We start from the raw sequence: 23,242 nt of genomic DNA on the forward strand, positions 1-23,242 counted from the left end.
GTTGATATATTTTTTAAAGCCTAATAATAAATTCTGTAATTGATACATTTCAATGACACAATAATGTTGAATATCTATCATTAATGTTTCAAGAAAAAAAATGTATTAGGGTTTCCACAAAATTATGAACTTTTTAACTTTGATAATCCTAAATGTGTGTTGATCATCAGATCCTCATATGAGAATAATTTCTGAAGGACACTGAAGACTTAGAGGAATTATTTTAAATTGCAATGATATTTAAATATATATGCAAATGAATGCAGTCTTGGTGAAAATAATAATAATAATATAAAAATATTTGACCAACCCCAAACTTCTGAACAGAAGTGCACTGCAAAAAATGCTTTTCTATTTTGTCTTGTTTCTAGTCTAAATATCAAAAAATACTTACATTAAGAAACATTTACTAGACAAGCACAAATTATTGTCTTGTTTTGGGAAAAAAGAACTCAGAATTAAGATTATTTTTCTCACCCCATTGGCAGATTATTTATCTTATTTTAAGCAAAAACTCTCTTCATTTTGAGTTATTTTTCCCAAAACAAGACAATTACTTTTGCTTGTCTAGTAAATACTTCTTGTTTTAAGAATGTTTAGATGTTTGGACTAGAAACAAGACAAAAATACTGAGGAAGAAGAGCATTTTTGCAGTGTGAGATGTATATTAAACTCCTTTTACACTCCAGTGTGTATCTCTGTTGAAGATGACAACAGTTGGTATGGTGGAAGCAGAATCATCCCATGGAGCCGTTTTCATGGAAACTATGATGCTCTGCTAATGGCAGGAGAGTCTAAACGTCAGGCCCTCGGCGGCTGTGTGTGTGTGTGTGTGTGTGTGTGTGTGTGTGTGTGTGTGTGTGTGTGTAAAAGAGAGAAGTGAGAGAAGGGGAAAACGACAGACAGGGAGCAGATCAGCTCACAGGAGAAACTGAATCAACAAAAGGCAAATAATATTACACTGCAAAAAATGCTCTTCTTACTCAGTAATTTTGTCTTGTTTCCAGTCTAAATATCTAAGAATTCTTAAATCAAGATGCATTTACTAGATTAGTTAAACGACATGAGATATCTTTGCTTGTTTTGTTGAAAATAACTCAAAATGAAGAGAGTTTTTGCTTAAAACAGGCAAAATGATATACCGATGGGGTGAGAGAAATAATCTGATTTCTGATTTAAATATTGTTTCTCGTTTCCGTCCCAAACAGAAATAAGATTATTTTTTAAGATTATTATTTTAAACAAGAAAAAATGACTGAGTAAGAAGAGCACGTTTTGCAGTGTACTGTGCATCTCCTTCGCCATGCATATGATAATTTCAGCCGACATATTTCCAGTGAGCGTGTAAAGTAAACTGGAATTAATGTAATACAGTACAGCAGCCAAAGGAGACGAAGCCCATTCCCTGATTTATCTGAGATGAACTCCGCAAGATCAGAGCTACGACTACAATAGTAACTGTGTCAGATCCGCAGGGAGCTAAAACTGGAGCCCTGCATACACTCAGGGAAGAGCCACGGTAAAGAAGACACGGCGACCCACACACTCACACACACACACACACACACACATAAACACAAGTCATGTGGAAATACACCAGCTAGGATTACAGTGAGATATACAGTCCTAAAATACACCTGTAGATCATCTGCTCCAGAGCATGTGTGTGTGTGTGAAATGTTTTAATGTGTTCAGAAGAAGACGTCTATTCTGCTCACCAATGCTGCGTTTACACCATTAAAAATACAACCAAACGGTACAATTGTGAAATATTATTATAATGTAAAATAACTTCTCTATGTGAATATATTTTAAAATGTAATGAATTTTCCTCCTCATTCCTCCAGTCTTCAGTGTCTCATGATCCTTCAGAAATCATTCTCATATGAGGATCTGATGATCAACACACATTTAGGATTATTATCAGTGTTTTTCTAGCCTGACAAGCCTGACCCACATCAAGATGTTTGGTCTGGAAACTCTCCATTGACGGCTCAATCTGAGGGGCGGATAAACGGCTGTCTGTCAAACTCCCTCTGCACGCGATAGGATAGCGCTACACCAACCAGAGCAACGAAGGTGAAGCGGAGCTCGCTGACTGATTAAACATTCACCGTATCCGGTCGGCTAAACTCTGAACACATCTTCCCTTCTTCAGAATGACTTCAGTGCCGCTCTTTGTTCTTTTCTCAGAGAAAAGCTTAACTCAAGTCTTCCAGAGTCGCGGTCAAAGCTGATTCGACAGACCGCCGCCGTTCGCCAGTTTCTGTGTTTACTAGAAGCACGCAAACGCAACTCGGCCGTCGTCATTATGGCCCCGCCCACCGACTCTATACACGATGTGATTGGCCCGACCAGAGTTTGCCGTTTACAGCTCAGACGGGTATTGAGAGTTGCTAGACGACACTCGCGGGCAGATTAGATTTGCTGCCGCTACACTCCTAGAAGAAAAGGTTCTATAGAACACTGCAAAAAAAAAAAATGCCTCTCTTATCTTAGCAAAAACTCTCTTCATTTTGAGTTATTTTTCCCCAAAACAAGACAATAATTTGTACTTATCTAGTTACTGTTTCTTTATGTTAGAATTTTTAGATGTTTGGACTAGAAACAAGACAAAAATACTGAGTAAGAAGAGCATTTTTTGCAGTGCAGATATATTAAACCCAGGATAGTCCAATATATGCTTAACCTTGATGAGCAAAAGCATTAAAACTCTTACAGATCAAAAAGGTTTGTGCTTTTTTTTTTTGCATGCTTGCACAATATAAGGAGCTGTGCTCATGATCGGATCGAGCCTTAACAAAAAAAAAAGCATTAATAAATCAAGCGTTTGTGCATTTGCATGAGGCACATTATATCATTCTCTGTGCTCGTGTGTGTGTGTGTGTGTGTGTGTGTGTGTGTGTGTGTGTGTGTGTGTGTGTGTGTTGAGAGTCTGGATGGGATGTCTAGCATACCACAGTAAGGCCACGAGGTTGAGGACGAGTCTAATTACATTCAGGCTCTACCAGCAGACACACACACACACACACACACACACACACACACACACACACACACACACACACACACACACGAGTCCTCTGCTCTGAATATCAATAGTAGGGAAGACACTGAAGGAAAATGGGACTGATCAAATTAGGCCTGGCCTGCAGAAACAACCCATCGTAGGCAAACTCTTTAAACGCCTGCATTTGGAGTCTCTTTTTCCTGAAATGCACAGCCCTCTCCCGAGCCCTGCGGAATCGCCAATTAATTAAGGTGATCGGTACATCTGCTGTGCTAAATGGCATCCACCGTCGATCAATACTCAGACACAAGCTGCGGTTCAGACGAGCTGAATAATTCATGAGCTCTACTCCGCCTACGGTCGGCATCGGGCCAAACGCCAGCAACGCTTCTCTCTTCCCAAACGATGGCAAAACGACACAACCATCATTTCTGCCAAAAGGCCATAATTGCTCCAGTTACTGCTACTATTGCAGCATTACCGGAGTCTGAAGCTCTGTCCCTCACGCTGCTTTATTCTCTGATCGAGAGTTTATTCTCATGATGAACACGACTGAGTTTCAGAACACTCCTGACATCATAAAAGGGGGAACTCCTTATATATGTGTCTACACACACACACACGAGCTTGCTTCAGGTTACGGGAGCAGCTCAGTTTGTGTGTGTGTGTGTGCAAGAGAGTGTGAGTGAGTGTGTCTGTGTGTGTGTGTGTGTGTGTGTCTCTGGGGACCTGTTATGCCAAATTCACATAACGGCTTATTTCTGACAATTTGTCTGAGTGAGATTTTGTTGTTGGCAGAGTATCTGAAACTCGTGTAAAGGCTCCGCCCTCTTCTGGAAGGGGGGGTGGGGGAGCAGCAGCTCATTTGCATTTAAAGGGACACACAAAAACTGAGTGTTTCACCCAAATAGGGTAACATTTCCCAAGCTATAATAAATGATCTGGGGTATTTTGAGCTGAAACTTCACACACACATTCTGGATACACCAGAGATTGATATTACATCTTGTGAAAATGGACATAATATGTCCCTTTTAATGGCTGATGGATTATGGTGACTTGCAGCGACCACTGAAACCATTTAATGTGCATATCAAAAATAAATCTCCATTGTGACTGAAGCCGTCAATATGGCCCACAATGCACAGCATCACAACAAATCCATTCCACCCCACAAACGAAAATCGATTTGTTTAGGAAAGTGCTGCCGTGCTTTTGTTACCGTGTTCTTTTCTCATAATGCACGACATCTAAAGCCTCATTCCCTTTCGTACAAGAAGAGCATTATTTATAATATTTCATGTAACTGAAAATGTACTAGGTGTGATTGTTACAGTGTTCTTGGCAATGTTACAGAGTCTACAAAGGTTCTCATGATAAAAACTACTGTGATGATTAGGTTTGGAACAATACGGTTAGTCCACGGTTCAATACACACCTCGAAACCGCTGTTTAACCACGGTTTACGGTTCGGTTTTTCTTATGCGACAGGAAAAGAAAGAGGTTAAGGAGAAAATGTTTTTATTACAATACTATTTCTTTATTTTCCTTAAAAGACTTAAACACCTTTACTTAAACTTACAACGCTACCTAAAAAACCCTTGTACACATTCCCAGTGTAGTGTAGAATATAAAATAAATATATATATAAAGATTTACAATGGCAACTCAGAGACGTACAGCAGCATTAAAGTATGAAATTGAATGAATAAATGTAGGCTAAAATTAAAACTACATAGTCTTCAATATACATTGATTAAAAGCTACTGTATTAAGAGTTTTTTTTTATTCAAGAGCAGTGAGTGATTTTCTTTGTCTTTTGTTGTTTTATTAACATCATTTTAGAGGTGAACTGTCCCTTTAAGGACAAGTATTCACTATAGGCTGAGCTACTGTCACTCATATACAACTTTACTTTCACATTAGACATAACCTAATAGACATAACCTGTGTTTATATATGTTAACCTTTTGTGCATTTGACAGTATTATCACAGTAAGTCAAGTTAGTCCAGTAATCACGTCTGTTTGAGAAAGGCTTTTAGAGCACGCACTCAGCACATGTAAAACAGTGCATAAATCCCCCACACCATTACACCACCACCACCAGCCTGCACAGTGGGAACAAGGCATGATGGATCCATGTTCTCATTCTGTTTACGCCAAATTCTGACTCTACCATCTGAATGCCTCAACAGAAATCGAGACTCATCAGACCAGGCAACATTTCTCCAGTCTTCAACTGGCCAATTTTGGTGAGCTCGTGCAAATTGTCGCCTCTTTTTCCTATTTGTAGTGGAGATGAGTGGTCCCCGGTGGGGTCTTCTGCTGGTGTAGCCCATCCGCCTCAAGGTTGTGTGTGTTGTGGCTTCACAAATGCTTTGCTGCAGACCTCGGTTGTAACGAGTGGTTATTTCAGTCAAAGTTGCTCTTCTATCAGCTTGAATCAGTCGGCCCATTCTCCTCTGACCTCGAGCATCAACAAGGCATTTTCTCCCACAGGACTGCTGCAGACTGGATGCTCTTCCCTTTTCACACCATTCTTTGTAAACCCTAGAAATGGTTGTGTGTGTAAATCCCAGTAACTGAGCAGATTGTGAAATACTCAGACCGGCCCGTCTGGCACCAACAACCATGCCACGCTCAAAACGGCTTAAATCACCTTTCTTTCCCATTCTGACATTCAGTTTGGAGTTCAGGAGATTGTCTTGACCAGGACCACACCCCTAAATGCACTGAAGAACTGCCATGTGATTGGCTGATTAGATAATGGCATTAATGAGAAATTGAACAGGTGTTCCTAATAATCCTTTAGGTGAATGAACATATTCTACTTGAAATAGGTCAATAGAAAACAATAGAAGAGCTGACTGGATGGCAGTGACCCGTTGAAAACGTTCACTGTCGCTTTAGATTATCCAAAACACAGCACACATAGGAAGCATGGTGGAATCTGAACACTATGGATCACATGACCCACCAGCAGGAAAGAGATCGAAGCGTCTCTCTCTCTCTCTCTCTCTCTCTCTCTCTCTCTCTCTCTCTCTCTCTCTCTCTCTCTCTCTCTCTCTCTCTCTCTCTCTCTCTCTCTCTCTCTCTCTCTCTCTCTCTCTCTACTGCAGTAACCCCTCCTCCTCCTCCACCTGCTTCCACATGCACAGCTTCAGGAACTCTGCATCCCTGCGCATTGAGCAACTGCTGCAGCATCCCTTCAATGGCATGTTTCTAAACACCCAGAACTCACAATTAACGCCAATGGAAACTCCATGACTGCAGTAAGCACCGATCGTGGCCATTAATCGATCACTTGCGCTCTCTATAATGCATAAGTAGCCATAACGTAATAAAAAGGTTTTCAAAACGTTGCTGAAGCATTGCTAAGAGGTTACAAGAAAGCTATTGCATACAGTGCAAACATCCCGGCTTGTTGGCAATTGCTATTTACAGTAACTCCGCCCATCACATATCAGATCGGAAAGGCATTTATACTCATTAAAAATTAAGAAAATATTTGAAAAGTGGAAATAAAGTGTCTAACGTGTGTTTGATAATAATCGGTTAGGGTAAGGTGTAGGGAGGGCTTTATTGTCCCAATAAGATATTATTATATTAATATTGTCCCCACACACAACGCTCAGAAAGACAGAGAACACACTGACTGTGAATGTCCTGACTATGATACACACACACACAACGCTCAGAAACACAGAAGAGAACACACTGACTGTGAATGTCCTGACTATGATACACACACACACACACACACACAACGCTCAGAAAGACAGAGAACACACTGACTGTGAATGTCCTGACTATGATACACACACACACACACACAACGCTCAGAAAGGCAGAAGAGAACACACTGACTGTGAATGTCCTGACTATGACACACACAATTACGTCAATTACACAAGAGAGTGTGTGAGAGTGTGTTTGAGTGTGAGAGTGTGTGAGTGAGAGAGTGAGAGAGTGAGAGAGTGTGACTGAGAGTGTGAGTGTGAGTGTGTGAGTGTGTGTGAGTCAGAGTGTGGGTGTGTGAGAGTGTGAGAGAGAGAGTGAGTGTGTTAGTATGTGAGAGAGTGTGAGTGTGTGACAGAGAGTGTGAGTGTGTGAGTGTGTGACAGAGAGTGTGTGAGTGTGTGAGTGTGTGACAGAGAGTGTGTGAGTGTGTGACAGAGAGTGTGAGTGTGTGACAGAGAGTGTGTGAGTGTGTGATAGAGAGTGTGAGTGTGTGACAGAGAGTGTGAGTGTGTGAGTGTGTGACAGAGAGTGTGTGAGTGTGTGACAGAGAGTGTGAGTGTGTGACAGAGAGTGTGAGTGTGTGACAGAGAGTGTGAGTGTGTGACAGAGAGTGTGAGTGTGTGACAGAGAGTGTGAGTGTGTGACAGAGAGTGTGAGTGTGTGACAGAGAGTGTGAGTGTGTGACAGAGGGTGTGAGTGTGTGACAGAGGGTGTGAGAGAGAGTGTGTGAGTGTGTGAGAGTGCGAGTGTCTAGCCCCTTTCACACTGCACGTCGAAACGCAATATTCCCGGAGCATTGCCGGGTCGCCTTCTGTGTGAAAGCACCACGTCCCGGGATTGATTACCGAATTCGACCCGGGTCAGGGACCTAGTAATATTGCGGGATTCGACCCGGGACGAGCGCTGTGTGAACAAAAGCCGAAACTAATGCCGCAGCATGTGCGTAGTTATCGTGCGACTCCTAGAGCTTGTTTCTTCAATAACACAACCCTGCAGTGCCAGAAGAGCTCGTCGGTGTTTTAAACGCAGAGAGTGTTCGGATACAAAAGAAACTAAAATTAAACAAGCAGAAATGAGCGCAAACTGGACACAAGTCGAGACCACGGAGCTCCTTACTATCCGCGCTGAAGCGGAGATCGCTCGCCGTTATACGGCACATCAGGATGTCACGTGTCAACTCGACCCGGGACCGTTACAGGTTGTGTGTGAAAGCACACATATTACGGTATTTCGCTGGCAGTGTGAATGGACCAAATCTAGCGGCCCGGGAACAAATGCCGGGTCACATTATCCGTGTGTTTGCCGGAATCGGAGAGAGAGAGAGTGTGAGTGTGTGTGAGAGACAGAGAGAGAGTGTGTGTGTGAGAGAGAGAGTGTGTGTGAGAGAGAGAGTGTGTGTGTGTGCGTGTGTGTGTGTGTGTAAGAGAGAGAGTGAGTGTGTGAGTGTGAGAGAGAGAGTGTGTGAGAGAGAGTGTGTGAGTGTGTGAGAGTGGGTATGAGTGTGTGAGTGTGTGAGAGAGAGTGTGTGAGAGTGAGAGGGTGTGAGTGTGTGAGAGCGTGTGTGAGAGCGTGTGTGAGAGCGTGTGTGAGAGCGTGTGTGAGAGCGTGTGTGAGAGCGTGTGTGAGAGCGTGTGAGAGCGTGTGAGAGCGTGTGAGAGCGTGTGAGAGCGTGTGAGAGCGTGTGAGAGCGTGTGAGAGTGTGTGAGCGTGTGTGAAAGAACGTGATAGAGAGCTTGAGAGAGAGTGTGTGAGAGAGTGTGTGAGTGTGTGAGAGTGGGTATGAGTGTGTGAGAGAGGGTATGAGTGTGTGAGAGAGGGTATGAGTGTGTGAGAGAGAGTGAGTGTGTGTGTGAGAGTGTGAGAGAGAGCGTGAGAGTGATGACCTCAGAGATGGTCAGTTCAGTTTGTGCATGATTACAAGATATAACTTGTTTTTAATACTGTATCCTAAATTGTGGGTAATTAAGCTATATATCATACGCTGATGAAAATTACTGGAGCGTTAACGATTAAAACAAAAAAACAAAAACAAGAACCGCACAGAACCGCGCCGTGGGTTTTGTGAACCGTGCGCCCCTAATATGCTCCTCATCTGTTGCAGTTTTTTTGGTTGTTTTGTTCATTTATTGTGGATTTTTAAATGTTTCCGCTTTCACTGTTAAATAGTCTTTAGAAATAAAAGTTTATTGATCTTTGAAAAAATGTACCTGCAATGTTACCGTTTATCGCAATAATTTTTAGGCCAATTTATCGTCCAGCATAATGTTATCGTGACAGACCTAGTGGTGAGGTCAAACTGGTGCAATCATATATATATATATATAGATCCCTCATTAGTGCCTAAGCGGATCGGTCGAATGAGGCATCTACACAATATATATCTATGATCGCGCCAGTTTGACCTCATCAGACGGAAGTAATATCGGATGGGAACACTAGATGAGATTCGTCTGATATGAGGTAAAAATAACAAACACTGTTGTGTTTCTCACAGAAACCGATGGGTTCGTGTCTTCAGACATCAGTGTGTGGTCATGAGCCACAGGGCTCTGTGTGTGTGTGTGTTGTCTAAGCATGTTTGTTTTGCTCTCATAGAATTGTTCCCCATTCACATCATTATATGACCGACACACAGCAACGGCTGAGTTAAAAATCTTCATTTGTGTTCTCCTGAAGAAACACACACACCTACATGTGGATGCCCTGGGGGTCAGCAGATCAACATCAGGCTCATTTATGGATGAACTATCCCTTTAACATGATATCCATCATCCCCAGTGTGAACAGGCCTGTAAAAGGAGGCCTACTGTAATAATTATTGTAATTACAAAAAAGAAACTCTCCATCCGTTCATTCGCAGCAGCATCCGCATCACTGAATCTGTGTTAATGCATTTTCTAAGCCGTTTCATAACAAGAATTCAGTTAAAGCCGCTTTAATCCACCTCGCTATAGCAGCCCGTGGCCTCCATGAGCAAAAACAGCAGCCATATCACACACACACACACACACACACACACACAGCATTAAACATAACGAATATCACAGACGACACCTCAACGCGCTGTGAATATTAATAACACCCACACACTGATGTACATCTATGAGAATGAATGTATTCCGCCAGTCATAAAACGGACACAACCCATATTAGTAAATATCGTTTGATAGCATAAATCGTTTAATTAATCCACGAAAGAGCAGATGCGTGCCGTTCTCTGGCGAGTCATTGTTGCAGGCCGGCGTGTTGATGATGACACAATGTTCACATCAGACAAACGCAGCGCGATGAATTATGACGTTATGCGCACGATATTTTGTATAGTGATGAATGTGAATGGGAGTTTTGATATTGATGCATTTTGATTCTCATGACATCATCACCGTTGTTAAAGCACGCGCGCTAGTGAATAAAAACACACGTACCAGATTTAACACCGTCTCCACGATGTCTCGGTTGCTCACCTCCCCGACCTGGATCAAACCGATCAGCACGGCGAATTTCATCTTGATATTCCGGATGGGGACCGAGGGGTTCATCACCCCGGCCGGTAGAACCACAGCGCCCGGTCCGGACACCATCATGTCCCCGGTAACGGAGCCGGAGCCCGGTGGCGCGGCTGGCGCTTCTCGGTCCGTGAGCGGAGCCACAACCGGTTTCTCGCTCGACATTTCCGACCCAATCCTCCAAAAAAAGGAGCGGTCGCGTCGGTCTCACCTGCTGTAGTGTCACCGAGCGCGGAGCATCAAACGCAGGAAGATTCTCGATCAGGTGTCACGGGCTCTCTGGTGCGCATCCGCGTCCGACGCTTGCGATGCACGGAGCGATGTCTGACGCGCGTTCGCGCTCTCCTCCCGATGTCAGATCTGCGGTGTGTTGTCTTCCTCAGGACGCCATATTGACGCCCCCTGTCTGCGGGAACGCTCACCACGCCTGCGTGCCGCCGCGTCCCGCCTGTCAATCAAACGCTGCTAACCGGGCGCGAGCACGTGCGTGCGTCCCGTTAACGGGTGTCTCCGCATTAGGCAAAGCTGATTAACGCTATGTTGACTATAAAAATGATAGTGGGATTATTTTGGGTCGTTAAACAACTGCAAATAACGACTTAGTCCTGTGATGTATGTAGCCCTAATCATAATGTCTTTCGCAGAAACATTTAATTCTTATTTTCTTTTTGAATGTGCAAAACATTTGCAGGATTCTTTGATGAATAGAAAGCCCAGAAGAACAGGATTTATCTGAAATAGAAGCTTTTGTACATTATAAATGTCTTTACTGTCACTTTTGATCAATTTAAAGCATCCTTACCGAATAAATGTATTAAAAGTTCTTTCCCAAAAAATAAATAATAATTCTTACTGAGCCAAAACTTTTGAACGCTAGTGTAATGTTGCAAAAGCTTCTATTTCAGATAAATCCTGTTCTTCTGAGCTTCATATTCATCAGATAATCCTGAAAAACACTGATAATAATCCTAAATGTGTGTTGATCATCAGATCCTCATATGAGAATGATTTCTGAAGGATCATGAGACGCTGAAGACTGGAGGAATGAGGAGGAAAATTCATTATATTTTATAATATCTTCACATAGGGAGCAGATGATTTACACTGGAGGAATATATTTTACATTTGTTTTGTTTTTTTAAATTAAATAAATGCAGCTTTGATAAGCACAAGACTTTATTTTTAAAACATTAAAAATCGTAAAAACTGTTCCGAACCCAAACTTTTGAAGGGCAATTCAGTGTTTTTCCCACAATAATTTTACACGCCTAGTACAATCATGTAGTTTTGTTTCATTAATACAGTTTTCTTTATTTACCCTGAAAGTGAAATGTGACAACATGCCCCATAGTACAGTAACATGAGCATATGATCTAATAAAAAATACACAATCTAAACTAAAACATTCTGTCAGGAAAATACAATGAACTTTTTCACATAAAATACTTGCATTTTTAATAATTACAAATAAAAAAAATTGTGAATTTGACACCACAAAACATAAGCATAGTTCAAAACATAATAATAATGAATAAGTTCTGAACATTGACTCTCAGTCTTTATTCTCATGGTTTCTCAACAGAATGTCTACAAGTTGTGACATTACTAACATGAGGAGAGCATATTAAACACATGAAAAAATAAATTCAGTAAGACATGTTAAATAAATCTACCAAAGAGTTTTGAATTTTGGCTAAATAAATCCTCTAATGTGACCCTGGAGCTCTTCAGCAGTCGTGCGTCTCATGAGTATATCTGTGGCGATAGCCAACAATTCATCGTTTGGGTCAAAATTATAATTTTTTCTTATATGCCAGAAATCATTAGGATATTAAGATCATGTTCCATGAAGATATTTAGTAAATGTCCTACCATAAATATATCATAACTGTATTATCAGTAGTAATATGCATTGCTGAGGACTTCATTTGGACAACTTTAAAGGAGATTTTCTCAATGTTTAGATTTTTTGCGCCCTCAGATTCCAGATTATCAAATATTGTCTGAACAAACCAAACATCAGTGGAGAGATTAATATTCAGCTTTCAGATCATCTATAGGTCTCAAGGTCACAAAATGACCATTATGACTGGTTTTGTGCTCCAGATATGCCCTTATTCCTACTGAGATAAAGCTCGTGTGACAGCATTGCTCTGTAAAATAAATGGCATTTTTCATATTATCATTGCTGTTTTGAGTGGGTTTTGAATATGTTTTGAAAATCCACTCCTGGAGAAAATGAATTTTGACCCTGATAGCTAATGAGAAAAGCCCTTGTGAAATAAGTGCAAGTTTTGTGTGCATCGAATTAGCTTGCATTAAATTTAGCATTGGTCAAAAAAAGACAACAAAGAAAACAAACGCCTACGAATCCGGACGCCTGGCGGTGTCCTCTGAACAGAAGCGTGCTGTGGTTTAACTTTAGCTGTGAATGAGGACACGAGTTCTGGCACAAGCCCGTCTGAATGAATGAATGAATGAAAGAAAGAGAGAAATCTTCCTCCCCCAATCCGTTCTTCATTTCTCCTTTCTCTCTCTCCCTCGTTTGCTTGCATCCCATTCTCTCAAAATAGAACGGATCTTTAACGAAAGACAAAAGCTGCTTCTGCTTTAGACAAATCCTAAGAAAGCAAAACTTAAATATTCCTTGCTCACACTTTTCCACACACTGCAAAACATGCTCTTCTTATTTAGTTTTTTTTAAACAAAATATTCTTAAATCAAGATACATTTACTAGATCAGTAAAATGACAGAAGATATTTTTTCTTGTTTTCTGGGGAAAAATATCAAAATGAGTTTTTGCTTAAAACAGGTAAAATGATCTGCCAATGGGGTGAGGAGAATAATCTGATTTCTGATTGGGACGGAAACAAGAAACAAGATTATTTTCCTCACCCCATTGGCAGATCATTTTGCCTGTTTTAAGCAAAAACTCACTTCATTTTGATTTTTTTTTTTTTAAAGAAAACAAGGAAACATATCTCATGTCGTTTTACTGATCTAGTAAATGCGTCTTGATTTAAGAATTGTTAGATATTTGGACTGGAAACGAGACAAGATTACTGAGTAAGAAGAGCATTTTTTGCAGTGAATGCTTCTTATTATCCTGTCACACTTTGAGAACTGTAAATGCAGATCATGTAAAGCAGTTTAAGATGTTTTAGCAGTATAAATTTGACTTTCATTAGCTTATCTTACAGACATTTACTTATTTACAAAAAAGTCCAATTTCTTTCCCAGTAATCTTATCCCAAGTAGGATTTTAAAAAAAGGTACAGCGAGAGACATAATTCCTTTTTTAGTGGTGGGGAGATGAATGCATGTGAAGGAGAGGAGGAGAGGAGGAGGGGTGGAGAGGGGGATGGGCTCGGGTGGAGGAGGAGAAGAACAGAAGGACCGGCAGCTGGATCGAGAGGAAGAGTCTTCGGCCAATACAATGGCTGACAGGAGGCTGAGTCTGCATCAGAGCCTTACGTCCCATCACCAGACTGAAACCTGCCAATGCTGTGTGCGTGTGTGTGTTTGTGTGTGTACCAATCAGGCATAACATTATGACCTAATATTGTGTTTGCTGACCCGTCGAGGTGTGCTGTGGTATCTGGCACCAAGATGTTAGCAGCAGATCCTTTAAGTCCTGTAAGCTGGGAGGTGGATCGGACTTGTTTGTTCGGCTCATCCCACAGATGCTCGATTGGATTGAGATCTGGGGAATCTGGAGGCCGAGTCGACGCCTCAAACTGGTTGTTGTGCTCCTCAAACCATTCCTGAAGCATTTGTGCTTTGTGTCAGGAGCATTATCCTGCTGGAAGAGCCACAGCCACCAGAATACCGTTTCCATCAAAGGCTGAACATGGTCTCAGCAATGCTTAGGTAGGTGGAGCGTGTCAAAGTAACATCCACATGGATGGAGGACCCAAGGTTTCCCAGCAGAACATTGGCCAAAGCATCACACTGCCTCCGCCGGCTCGCCTTCTTCCCATAGTGCATCCTGGGGCCATGTGTTCCCCAGGTAAGCCACACACACACACACACACACCCGGCCATCCACGTGATGTAAAAGAACACGTGATTCCTCAGACCAGGCCACCTTCTTCCATTGCTCCGTGGTCCAGTTCTGATGCTGACGTGCCACTGTTGGTGCTTTCGGCGGGGTCAGAGGTCACCCTGACTGGTCCATACGCCTCAAACTGAGCTGCTCTGTGTATTCTGACAGCTTTCTATCAGAAGCAGCATTAACTTCTGGAGCAGTTTGAGCTCCAGTAGCTCGTCTGTTTGATCGGACCCCACGGGCCAGCCTTCGCTCCCCACGGTCATCAATGAGCCTTGGCCGCCCATGACCCTGTGGCCGGTTCTCCACTGGTCCTTCCTTGGAGCACTTTTGATAGAGACTGACCACTGCAGACCGGGAACAGCCCACAAGAGCTGCAGTTTTGGAGATGCTCTGACCCAGTCGTCTAGCCGTCACAATCTGGCCAAACTCGCTCAAATCCTTACGCTTGCCCATTTCTCCTGCTTCACACACATCAACTCTGAGGATGAAAGTTGAATAAAAAAAAAGTAAATGGTCAGATCTGCGGACGCCAGATAGTCATACAGGTTGAGAACTTCATGAGAGTGAGTAAATGATGGCTTTCTTTGTACTGGTTCTAGTAAGAACCATGCTCATTTTTGCATGAACTATCCCTTTAAGAGCCTAAAGAGTGAGGCAGAAGTGTCTGTTCTGTTCGTGAGTTTGAGTCGTGGCCTCTCGCTGTCACACACACTGCACATTCTGCTCCACATCTTCTGTCACAGGAGAGGAAAAGCTCCTTCATGTCCACATCAGGGATGAAAGAGCGCTTCAGAAAGGACGAGGGAGCATTCATGGTTAAAATAGCAGCACTGTTCAACACTCGCCCACATCGCCCTGTTCCTGTAGAGCGCGTGGGTTTGACAGACGGGTCTGTTCTCCACCGGACTCCAGAGCAAAACAACAAGAGCTGATAAAGTCCACGGCTTACACAGTCAAATCTTTACACCTGTTCCTGGCTAACACACAGAATATAATGAACTTGTCTTTTGGGAGTGGTGCCTGTCCATCAAAAACCAGGTATTGTGGTTCAGACGGATGTTTACCAGAGGTGTAAAGAGGAGCTGAAAACTATACTTGAGGAAAAGTACAGATTTTACAAAGGTACAGAGGAACAGAAGTTACTGAATGTACTCAAAGGTGCACCTACACTATAAAAAAGAAATTGTTGGTTTAACTTAAAAAAGTGAGTAACTTGGTTGCCTTAAAATTTTGAGTTTATTGAAATTAAATATTTGAGTTGATACAATGAAGGAAATTGGTTTAGTAAATAGAAACTCAAAATATTGAATCTGAACCATATGAATAATGTGATAAATCATGAAAATAGCACAATTTGGCTGCGTCATCACAAATAAAACACACAGTTACCCAATTTGCTTACAAAATCTTTTAATAATATTTTAATAAATGTTGTCAAATCTCAAAAAAAAAATAATTTTATTAACTAAAAAACAATTAATCTAAGAAGAGGCATTAATTAATGTTGGAGGCATCTTTTAGTTCAAGGCATTCCCCAATTTATGTATATTATTTTATTTATTTATTATGATTTCCTATAATTACTTAACATTCTTCCTTTCCGATACACAACATATATTGTATATTGTGTGTCCCGTAATGTCTGATCTCGAATATTACCAACAAGTGATGGAGAGTGTTCAAAATTACTTAATCTGCAATTTTGGAAGAAGTTATTGAAGAAGACACATTGAAAATAATCTGAACAAGGAGGAACTATTATATTTATTTTATTTTATAATTAGTATTACTTTTTATTTTTTTCAATGTATATGTGCGCAGGTGTTATTGTTAGATGGGGTGGAAGTATTTGTGGGTTTTATGTGTTTAACAAAATACAATAAAGTATAAAAATAAAAATAAATGGTTTCAATGAACTCAAAGTTTTAAGGCAACCAGGTAACATAAAATATTTTTACAGTGTAAAAATAATGCCAGTGGAAATAATAAATAACTGATTTATAAGATGAGAAATCATGTTTATTTTTTAAATCAAAATAAAACTGAACACCTCAATATTGCAAAAAGTACATTTACCTATTCTTAAATTTGGTCAAGTACACTGTAAACATTTTTTTTTAAGTTACCTGATTGCCTTAAAATTTTAGTTACAATGAACATTTGAGAATCAAATTCTTTTATTCAAATATTATAAAAAGATTCTGTAAGCATATTGGGTAATTGTGTGTTGTATTTGTGATGACGCAGCCAAATTGTGCTATTTTCATGATTTATCACATTATTCATGTGGTTCAGATACAATAATATTCAGAGATTCTATTACCGGTAATCAAACCAATTTCCCAATTTTTTTATTTCAATAAACTCAACATTTTACTTACTTTTTAAAGTTAAACCAACAAAAAAATGTACAGTCTAGAGAGTAAAAGTTGCTAATATAGTCAAAACTCCAAACGAGTGGCCAAAAAGATCTTTAGGTCCAGTAACTACATTTGCTCAGATCCTGATTCCAACACTGGTGTTCACCGGCGCTTCCCCTGCGTATGGACATACACTGATAATATATTTATGGTGTAATTTAGTGAATTAATCATCAGGGCGTCTTTTGGTGCTTACTTTAATTTCAACACGTCCTGTTATAATGAATCAGAGGCTGTACAACAAGAAGTATAAGCATCAGGGGCTTTCAGCCCAGACACATTTATTTCCAAATATAAAAAAAATTAAAACAAATAAACCACTGAGCAAATGTGAGCAGCATCTCAGAGCAAATCCTTAATGAAGGTCAGAATCAGATCTCCTAATGAAGGCGTTTAATCTGCGTGTTTATTTATTTGTTTGTTATAAAATTAATCCCGACATATTAAAGTATGGCAACAAAATGTTTTAGTTTTTAAAAATGTTTTGTTCTGGACAGATGTTGGTTATCATTGGTCAGCAATGTCCCAGTGGGAAAATAACCTGTGTGTGTGTGTGTGTGTGTGTGTGTGTGTGTGTGTGTGTGTGTGTGTGTGTGTGTGTGTGTGTGTGTGTGTGTGTGTGTGTGTGTGTGTGTGTGTGAGAGAGTGTGCATGAGGGAGTGTGTGTGTGTGTGTCTGTGTGAGTGTGTATGTGAGAGAGAGTGTGTCTGTGTGAGTGTGAGATTGTGCATGAGGGAGTGTGTGTGTGTGTGTGTCTGTGTGAGTGTGTATGTGAGAGAGAGTGTGTCTGTGTGTGTGTGAGAGTGTGCATGAGGGAGTGTGTGTGTGTGTGTGAGCCTGTTTATGTGGTTTATGAGGACACAAATTTGTATAACTACATGGGTATTACACTATAAATGTGGTTTATGAGGACATATCAAATGTCCTCATAATTCAAATGGCCTTAAAAACACTAAATGATGTTTTTTTGTGAAAGTAAAAATGCAGAATGTTTCCTGTGATGGGTAGGTTTAGGGGCAGTGTGTGTGTGTGTGTGTGTGTGTGTGTGTGTGTGTGTGTGTGTGTGTGTGTGTGTGTGATGGGTAGGTTTAGGGGCAGTGTAAGGGGATAGAAAATACGGTTTGTACAGTATTAAAACCATTACCTCTATGGAGAGTCCCTGTAAACCACATAGACCAACGTGTGTGTGTGTGTGTGTGTGTGTGTGTGTGTGTGTGTGTGTGTGTGTGTGTGTGTGTGTGTGTGTGAGAGAGAGAGTGTGTCTGTGTATGTGTGAGAGTGTGAGATTGTGCATGAGGGAGTGTGTGTGTGTCTGTGTGAGTGTGTATGTGAGAGAGAGTGTGTCTGTGTGTGTGAGAGAGTGAGAGTGTGCATGAGGGAGTGTGTGTGTGTGTGTGTGTGTGTGTGTGTGTGTGTGTGTGTGTGTGTGTGTGTGTGTGTGTGTGTGTGTGAGAGAGGGAGAGTGTGCATGAGGGAGTGTGTGTGTGTCTGTGTGAGTGTGTGTGTGAGAGAGAGTGAGTGTGTGTGTGTGTGGGCATGTGTTTGTGACATATGAGGACACAAATGTGTATAATGCCATGGGTATGACACAGGTATTACAGGAGAGGGTGAAATATGAGGACATTACCCATGGCCCCACTTTACAAAAGGCTTATAAATCACACAGGAGGAGTTTTTATGAGAAAGGAAAAATGCAGAATGTTTCCTGTGATGGGTAGGTTTAGGGGCAGTGTGTGTGTGTGTGTGTGCGCGCATGAGAGAGTGTGTGTGAATGTGTGTGTTTTTTAAACAGCATGTGAATAGCAGGGTCCCAGCTGCCGTTGTGTGTTTCCATTTGGTGTGTGAATGGGAAATGGATTGGCCTGTGCCGACACAGACGCGGATCATATATTTACTTCATTATGGCAGGAAGACAGAATGTGCCGGTCTGGAGAGAAGTTCATAAAGTTTTAAATAGAAACAACTTCCTTTAATGTTAACAGTTGGTCAGCAGAGCACTGACCCTGTCCATATATGAGGGACGCTTGACTCTGGCAGGAGAAATGAACATGTAGAGTAAAAGTGACATCCAACACACACACACACACACACACACACACACACACACACACACACACACACACACACTGCCCCTGCCCCTAAACCTACCCAACACACACACACACACACACACACACACACACACTGCCCCTGCCCCTAAACCTACCCAACACACACACACACACACACACACACAGACACTGTCCCTGCCCCTAAACCTACCCATCACACACACACACACACACACACACACACACACACACACACACACACACACACACACACACACACACTGTCCCTGCCCCTAAACCTACCCATCACACACACACACACACACTGCCCCTAAACCTACCCATCTCACACACACACAGCCCCTAAATTTACCCATCACACACACACACACACATACTGCCCCTAAACCTACCCATCACACACACACACACACATACTGCCCCTAAACCTACCCATCACACACACACATACTGCCCCTAAACCTACCCATCACAGGAAACATTCAGCATTTTTACTTTCTCAAAAAAACTCCTCCTGTGTGATTTATAAGCCTTTTTAAAAGTAGGGACCGCTGGCTGGTCCCCACAATATAATATAAACAAGGGCGCACACACACACACACACACTAAAGTACCTGCTCAGAGATGAGGCTCATCTGACAGTGTAAAGGTTCTGCTGATGAGAGTCCAGTAATTGGTCACATCCTGGAGTGGCTGGGATTCACAGGGTGTGTGTGTGTGTGTGTGTGTGTGTGTGTGTGTGTGTGTGTGTGTGTGTGTGTGTGTGTGTGTGTGTGTGTGTGTGTGTGTGTGTGTGTGTGTGTGTGTGTGTGTGTGTGTGTGTGTGTGTGTGTGTGTCTGAGAGAAAGGCAGTCATCACAGAAACAGGCCTAAGATGAAAGGCACTTGTGAAGTGCTCAGACCAGATGGACTGCTCCTAGAATAACGCCGTGATTTCCACGAATGCACAGATATTATTCCAGCGCTGCTCGGGTAGAACGGGATCTTTTATAAATGATTATAAACCAGCTCTCCCATTACTGCACATGCCTTGTACTACAATCAGCAAACAGCGTTACATTTTCCAAGAAAAGGATTTAATATGCGACCTGCGTCACTGACAGCATCCAGGCCCAGTGTGAGACACAGCGTGACTGTTTTCATGGGAGAGAGAAGCGTGTTCGCACACACACACACGCAAGCTAAATGTGTGTGTGTTGTTCGTGGAAGAAAAGCCATCAGTTGGAGATGAGACGAATCCTGAATTCAATCAAATCAAAGCCACGCTTTTGCTTTGCATTTTTTGCATGCCCTGTTGGAGTAGCCCCGCCCACAAATGAATCTCATTGGTCCACACAATCCCGCATCATAATCAGGTGCAAAAGAGGCATTCACAGTCTCATTCATTTTGTAATTCTACTACAATTTCCATCAACACGTTAAAACAACGTTTTACTTCATGCTAATGAGCATACAGTCACCGGACACAACGACTATAGGAACCCTTTTCTACAGTCTATGAACCAACAGAAACCAAACTGCATTAATCATTGCAAACGGCTCCTGAAAGCCCAAAATATAACGCACTAGAACCACAGCCAATCAGAACACACTGGATACTTTAACGGTTAGGGTTCCAGGGGAAAAACTCATTTCTTTTCTCCACGGGGACTGTTATTTAAAAGTCCCCCTGTAGTCAATAATTCCATCACTTAAAACTCATCTTCAATCACGTAAATTACATATTTAAATTCCTTGTGGCTTAAAATATCTTGAATGTAACTCGACACCTTTGCTTCATTTAGTATACGCAGAGATTCATGAATATGCAAATGAGCCCCGCCCCCACTCACTCGCATACATTTACTGTAGTTACTTTAGGAAACACTGCACAACATCGGAGACATAACGGTCATTAATATGATGATCGAAACAAGCAAAACGCTTCTTTAGCACCGCCCTGCAAATGACACACTCCCTCAGTCTGTTTATATATTTAATTCAAGATAATCAGGCATTTTCTTAGTTATCTCAATGGAAAAATGTGTCCCAATTGACCTGAATTCACCTGCACAATCCCATCTTTAATTCGATTGTCATTAGCAAAGCTTCAGGATTGTAGTTCTGTCCATCATTAAGAGATTTCTGAGAAATGCTGTCGATATTTGAAATCAGCAAAACAAACACGGCCCTATCTTCGTAGCCCTGCAAATGCACTTTCTGCTCTATATGCCCCCACTGGATGAGTGGACACGCCCCTTACTACCGATTGGCTACAAGTGTGTCAGGTGCTCAGTCTGATCAACTTTCAACAGTTTCGTTCAATGCACCTTTATATACACAGTGCAGGGTAACATAATAACATAATTATGACATTAATAGTTTTAGTAAATATAATCTTTTAGATTACTTTTGAATTACTTTTATTATTTTTGGATTACTTTTAGATTACTTATATTATTTTAGATTACTTTTAGATCATTTGTATTATTTTTAGATTAGTTTTAAATCACATTTTTAGATTAATTTTAGATTACTTTTATTATTTTTATGTCAGTTTAAGATGACTTTTAGATGACTTTATTATTTTTATATCACTTTAAGATTACTTTTAGATTATTTGTATTATTTTTAGATTACTTTTGGATTACTTTTGTTATTTTTAGATTACTTTTAGATTACTTTTATTATTTTAGATGACTTTTAGATTATTTGTATTATTTTTAGATTAAAGAAAGATTTTTTTTTCTATATTGTCCACAAAATGAAGTCTATTAAACATTATATTAAATCCTAAAAAATGGATTAAATCAATCATTCAATCAATCAATCAATGAAAGAAAAAAACTATCAAAATAAAACAAACTAACTTTTGAGGAAAAATATAATACTAATATAATGCTATCATGTAATCAGGTAATCAATAAAAAGTAACCAGTCATAATCAGTGTTCTGATTATGAGTATTTTAATAAGTAATTACACGTTTTTTTTGTGCTTAAAATCAAAGTTTGATTCATGTAGCCGGTCGGTTTATTGGTTCATGACTTGAGAAAACAAAAATAAAAAGAAAAGAAAACCTAACTTGATATTATATTAAAAATGAATACCATACCATAATGAGTTCAATAATTTGAATACAAAGCATCCTATAAGATCAAGCCTTAAATAGGGACAACTAAACAACGAGAGCGAAAATGGTAGTGATGAAGAACAGGCTCTCAGACTGATGAGGATGCCCGGCAATCCTCAAAACCCGCGTTTGTGTGGGAAATGGAGGAAGAAACAAAAGAAAAGAAGAAAAGAGGATAGACGAGAGTGCTAGAGAGCCAGGAGATGGTGAGGAAGTCAGTGACATGAACAAAATGGTAGCCAAGGCAACTGAATTTCTCTTTTTCACTTTCTGTAATTTGCGTATTCTCTCTCTCTCTCTCTCTCTCTCTCTCTCTCTCTCTCTCTCTCTCTCTCTCTCTCTCTCTCTCTCTCTCTCTCTCTCTCTCTCTCACACACACACACACACACACACACACACACACACACACACACACACACACACACACACACACACACACACACACACATTAGGTCCATGTCCAGCCACCAAACTCTCACTCAGTCGACTCAAAGCAGGAGAAGCCGAAATAAACCGGAGAGGGGAAAGGGAGGTCAACCTGCACATCTCTCGTTATTTATTCCTCCACATGAGGAGTGTGATGGACAGATGATGGAAAGATGAAGGACATATGAAGGTTGACGCTCCACTACTAATTGCTGGCCTGAATTATGTCTAATCAAGCCGTCTGATTAAATCTATAGATCCATTTATGGAATGTTTTGCACGATTTGCTTTGTTGAAAGACCAAACCAGACATTACCCCACAGTCTCTCTTTGTCTCTCTCTCTCACACACACACACACACACACGCACACACGCACACACACACATCAATAATTCACATATTTGATATTTTATTTATATCTTTTATTTATTAATGGCCTTATTGTTGTGCTGGGATTTGTCAGAGTTATAGTGATTGTGTTCTTTTATGTTTTTTAGGATTGAAACTGAGAACAGGCCTGGACAGGATGAAGGTGTCGTGATGATGATGATGATGATGATACGGTCACCAGCGATTAATACAAGATTTTCAATGGACGATGATAATGCAGACATTAGAAAGAAGGCCTGATATGTGTGTATTGTCAAAACTCTGTTACCGTCAAACTCTGTTACCGTCAAAGCTCTGTTACCGTCAAACCCTGCTACCGTCAAAGCTCTGTTACCGTCAAAGCTCTGTTACCGTCAAAGCTCTGTTACCGTCAAACTCTGTTACCGTCAAACTCTGCTACCGTCAAAGCTCTGTTACCGTCAAACTCTGTTACCGTCAAAGCTCTGTTACCGTCAAACTCTGCTACCGTCAAACTCTGCTATCGCCAAACTCTGCTATCGTCAAACTCTGC

The 23,242-nt window shown here is 41.0% G+C and overlaps 1 protein-coding gene across 7 annotated transcripts in view; it reads right to left on the minus strand.

The window, feature by feature from the left end:
- Positions 1-10,677, minus strand: part of nbeaa (neurobeachin a) — a 321,036-nt gene extending 310,359 nt beyond the window's left edge. For all 7 annotated transcript variants that reach the window (XM_067433708.1, XM_067433710.1, XM_067433705.1 and 4 more), the window contains exon 1: positions 10,179-10,677. In XM_067433708.1, the coding sequence (XP_067289809.1) occupies positions 10,179-10,424 (246 nt within the window). In that variant the 5' untranslated portion in view covers positions 10,425-10,677. The remainder of the gene's footprint in view (positions 1-10,178) is intronic.
- Between the last annotated feature and the right edge of the window lie 12,565 nt (positions 10,678-23,242).

This window comes from Pseudorasbora parva, chromosome 23, assembly GCF_024679245.1.
Source record: "Pseudorasbora parva isolate DD20220531a chromosome 23, ASM2467924v1, whole genome shotgun sequence".
Classification (NCBI taxonomy): domain Eukaryota; kingdom Metazoa; phylum Chordata; class Actinopteri; order Cypriniformes; family Gobionidae; genus Pseudorasbora; species Pseudorasbora parva.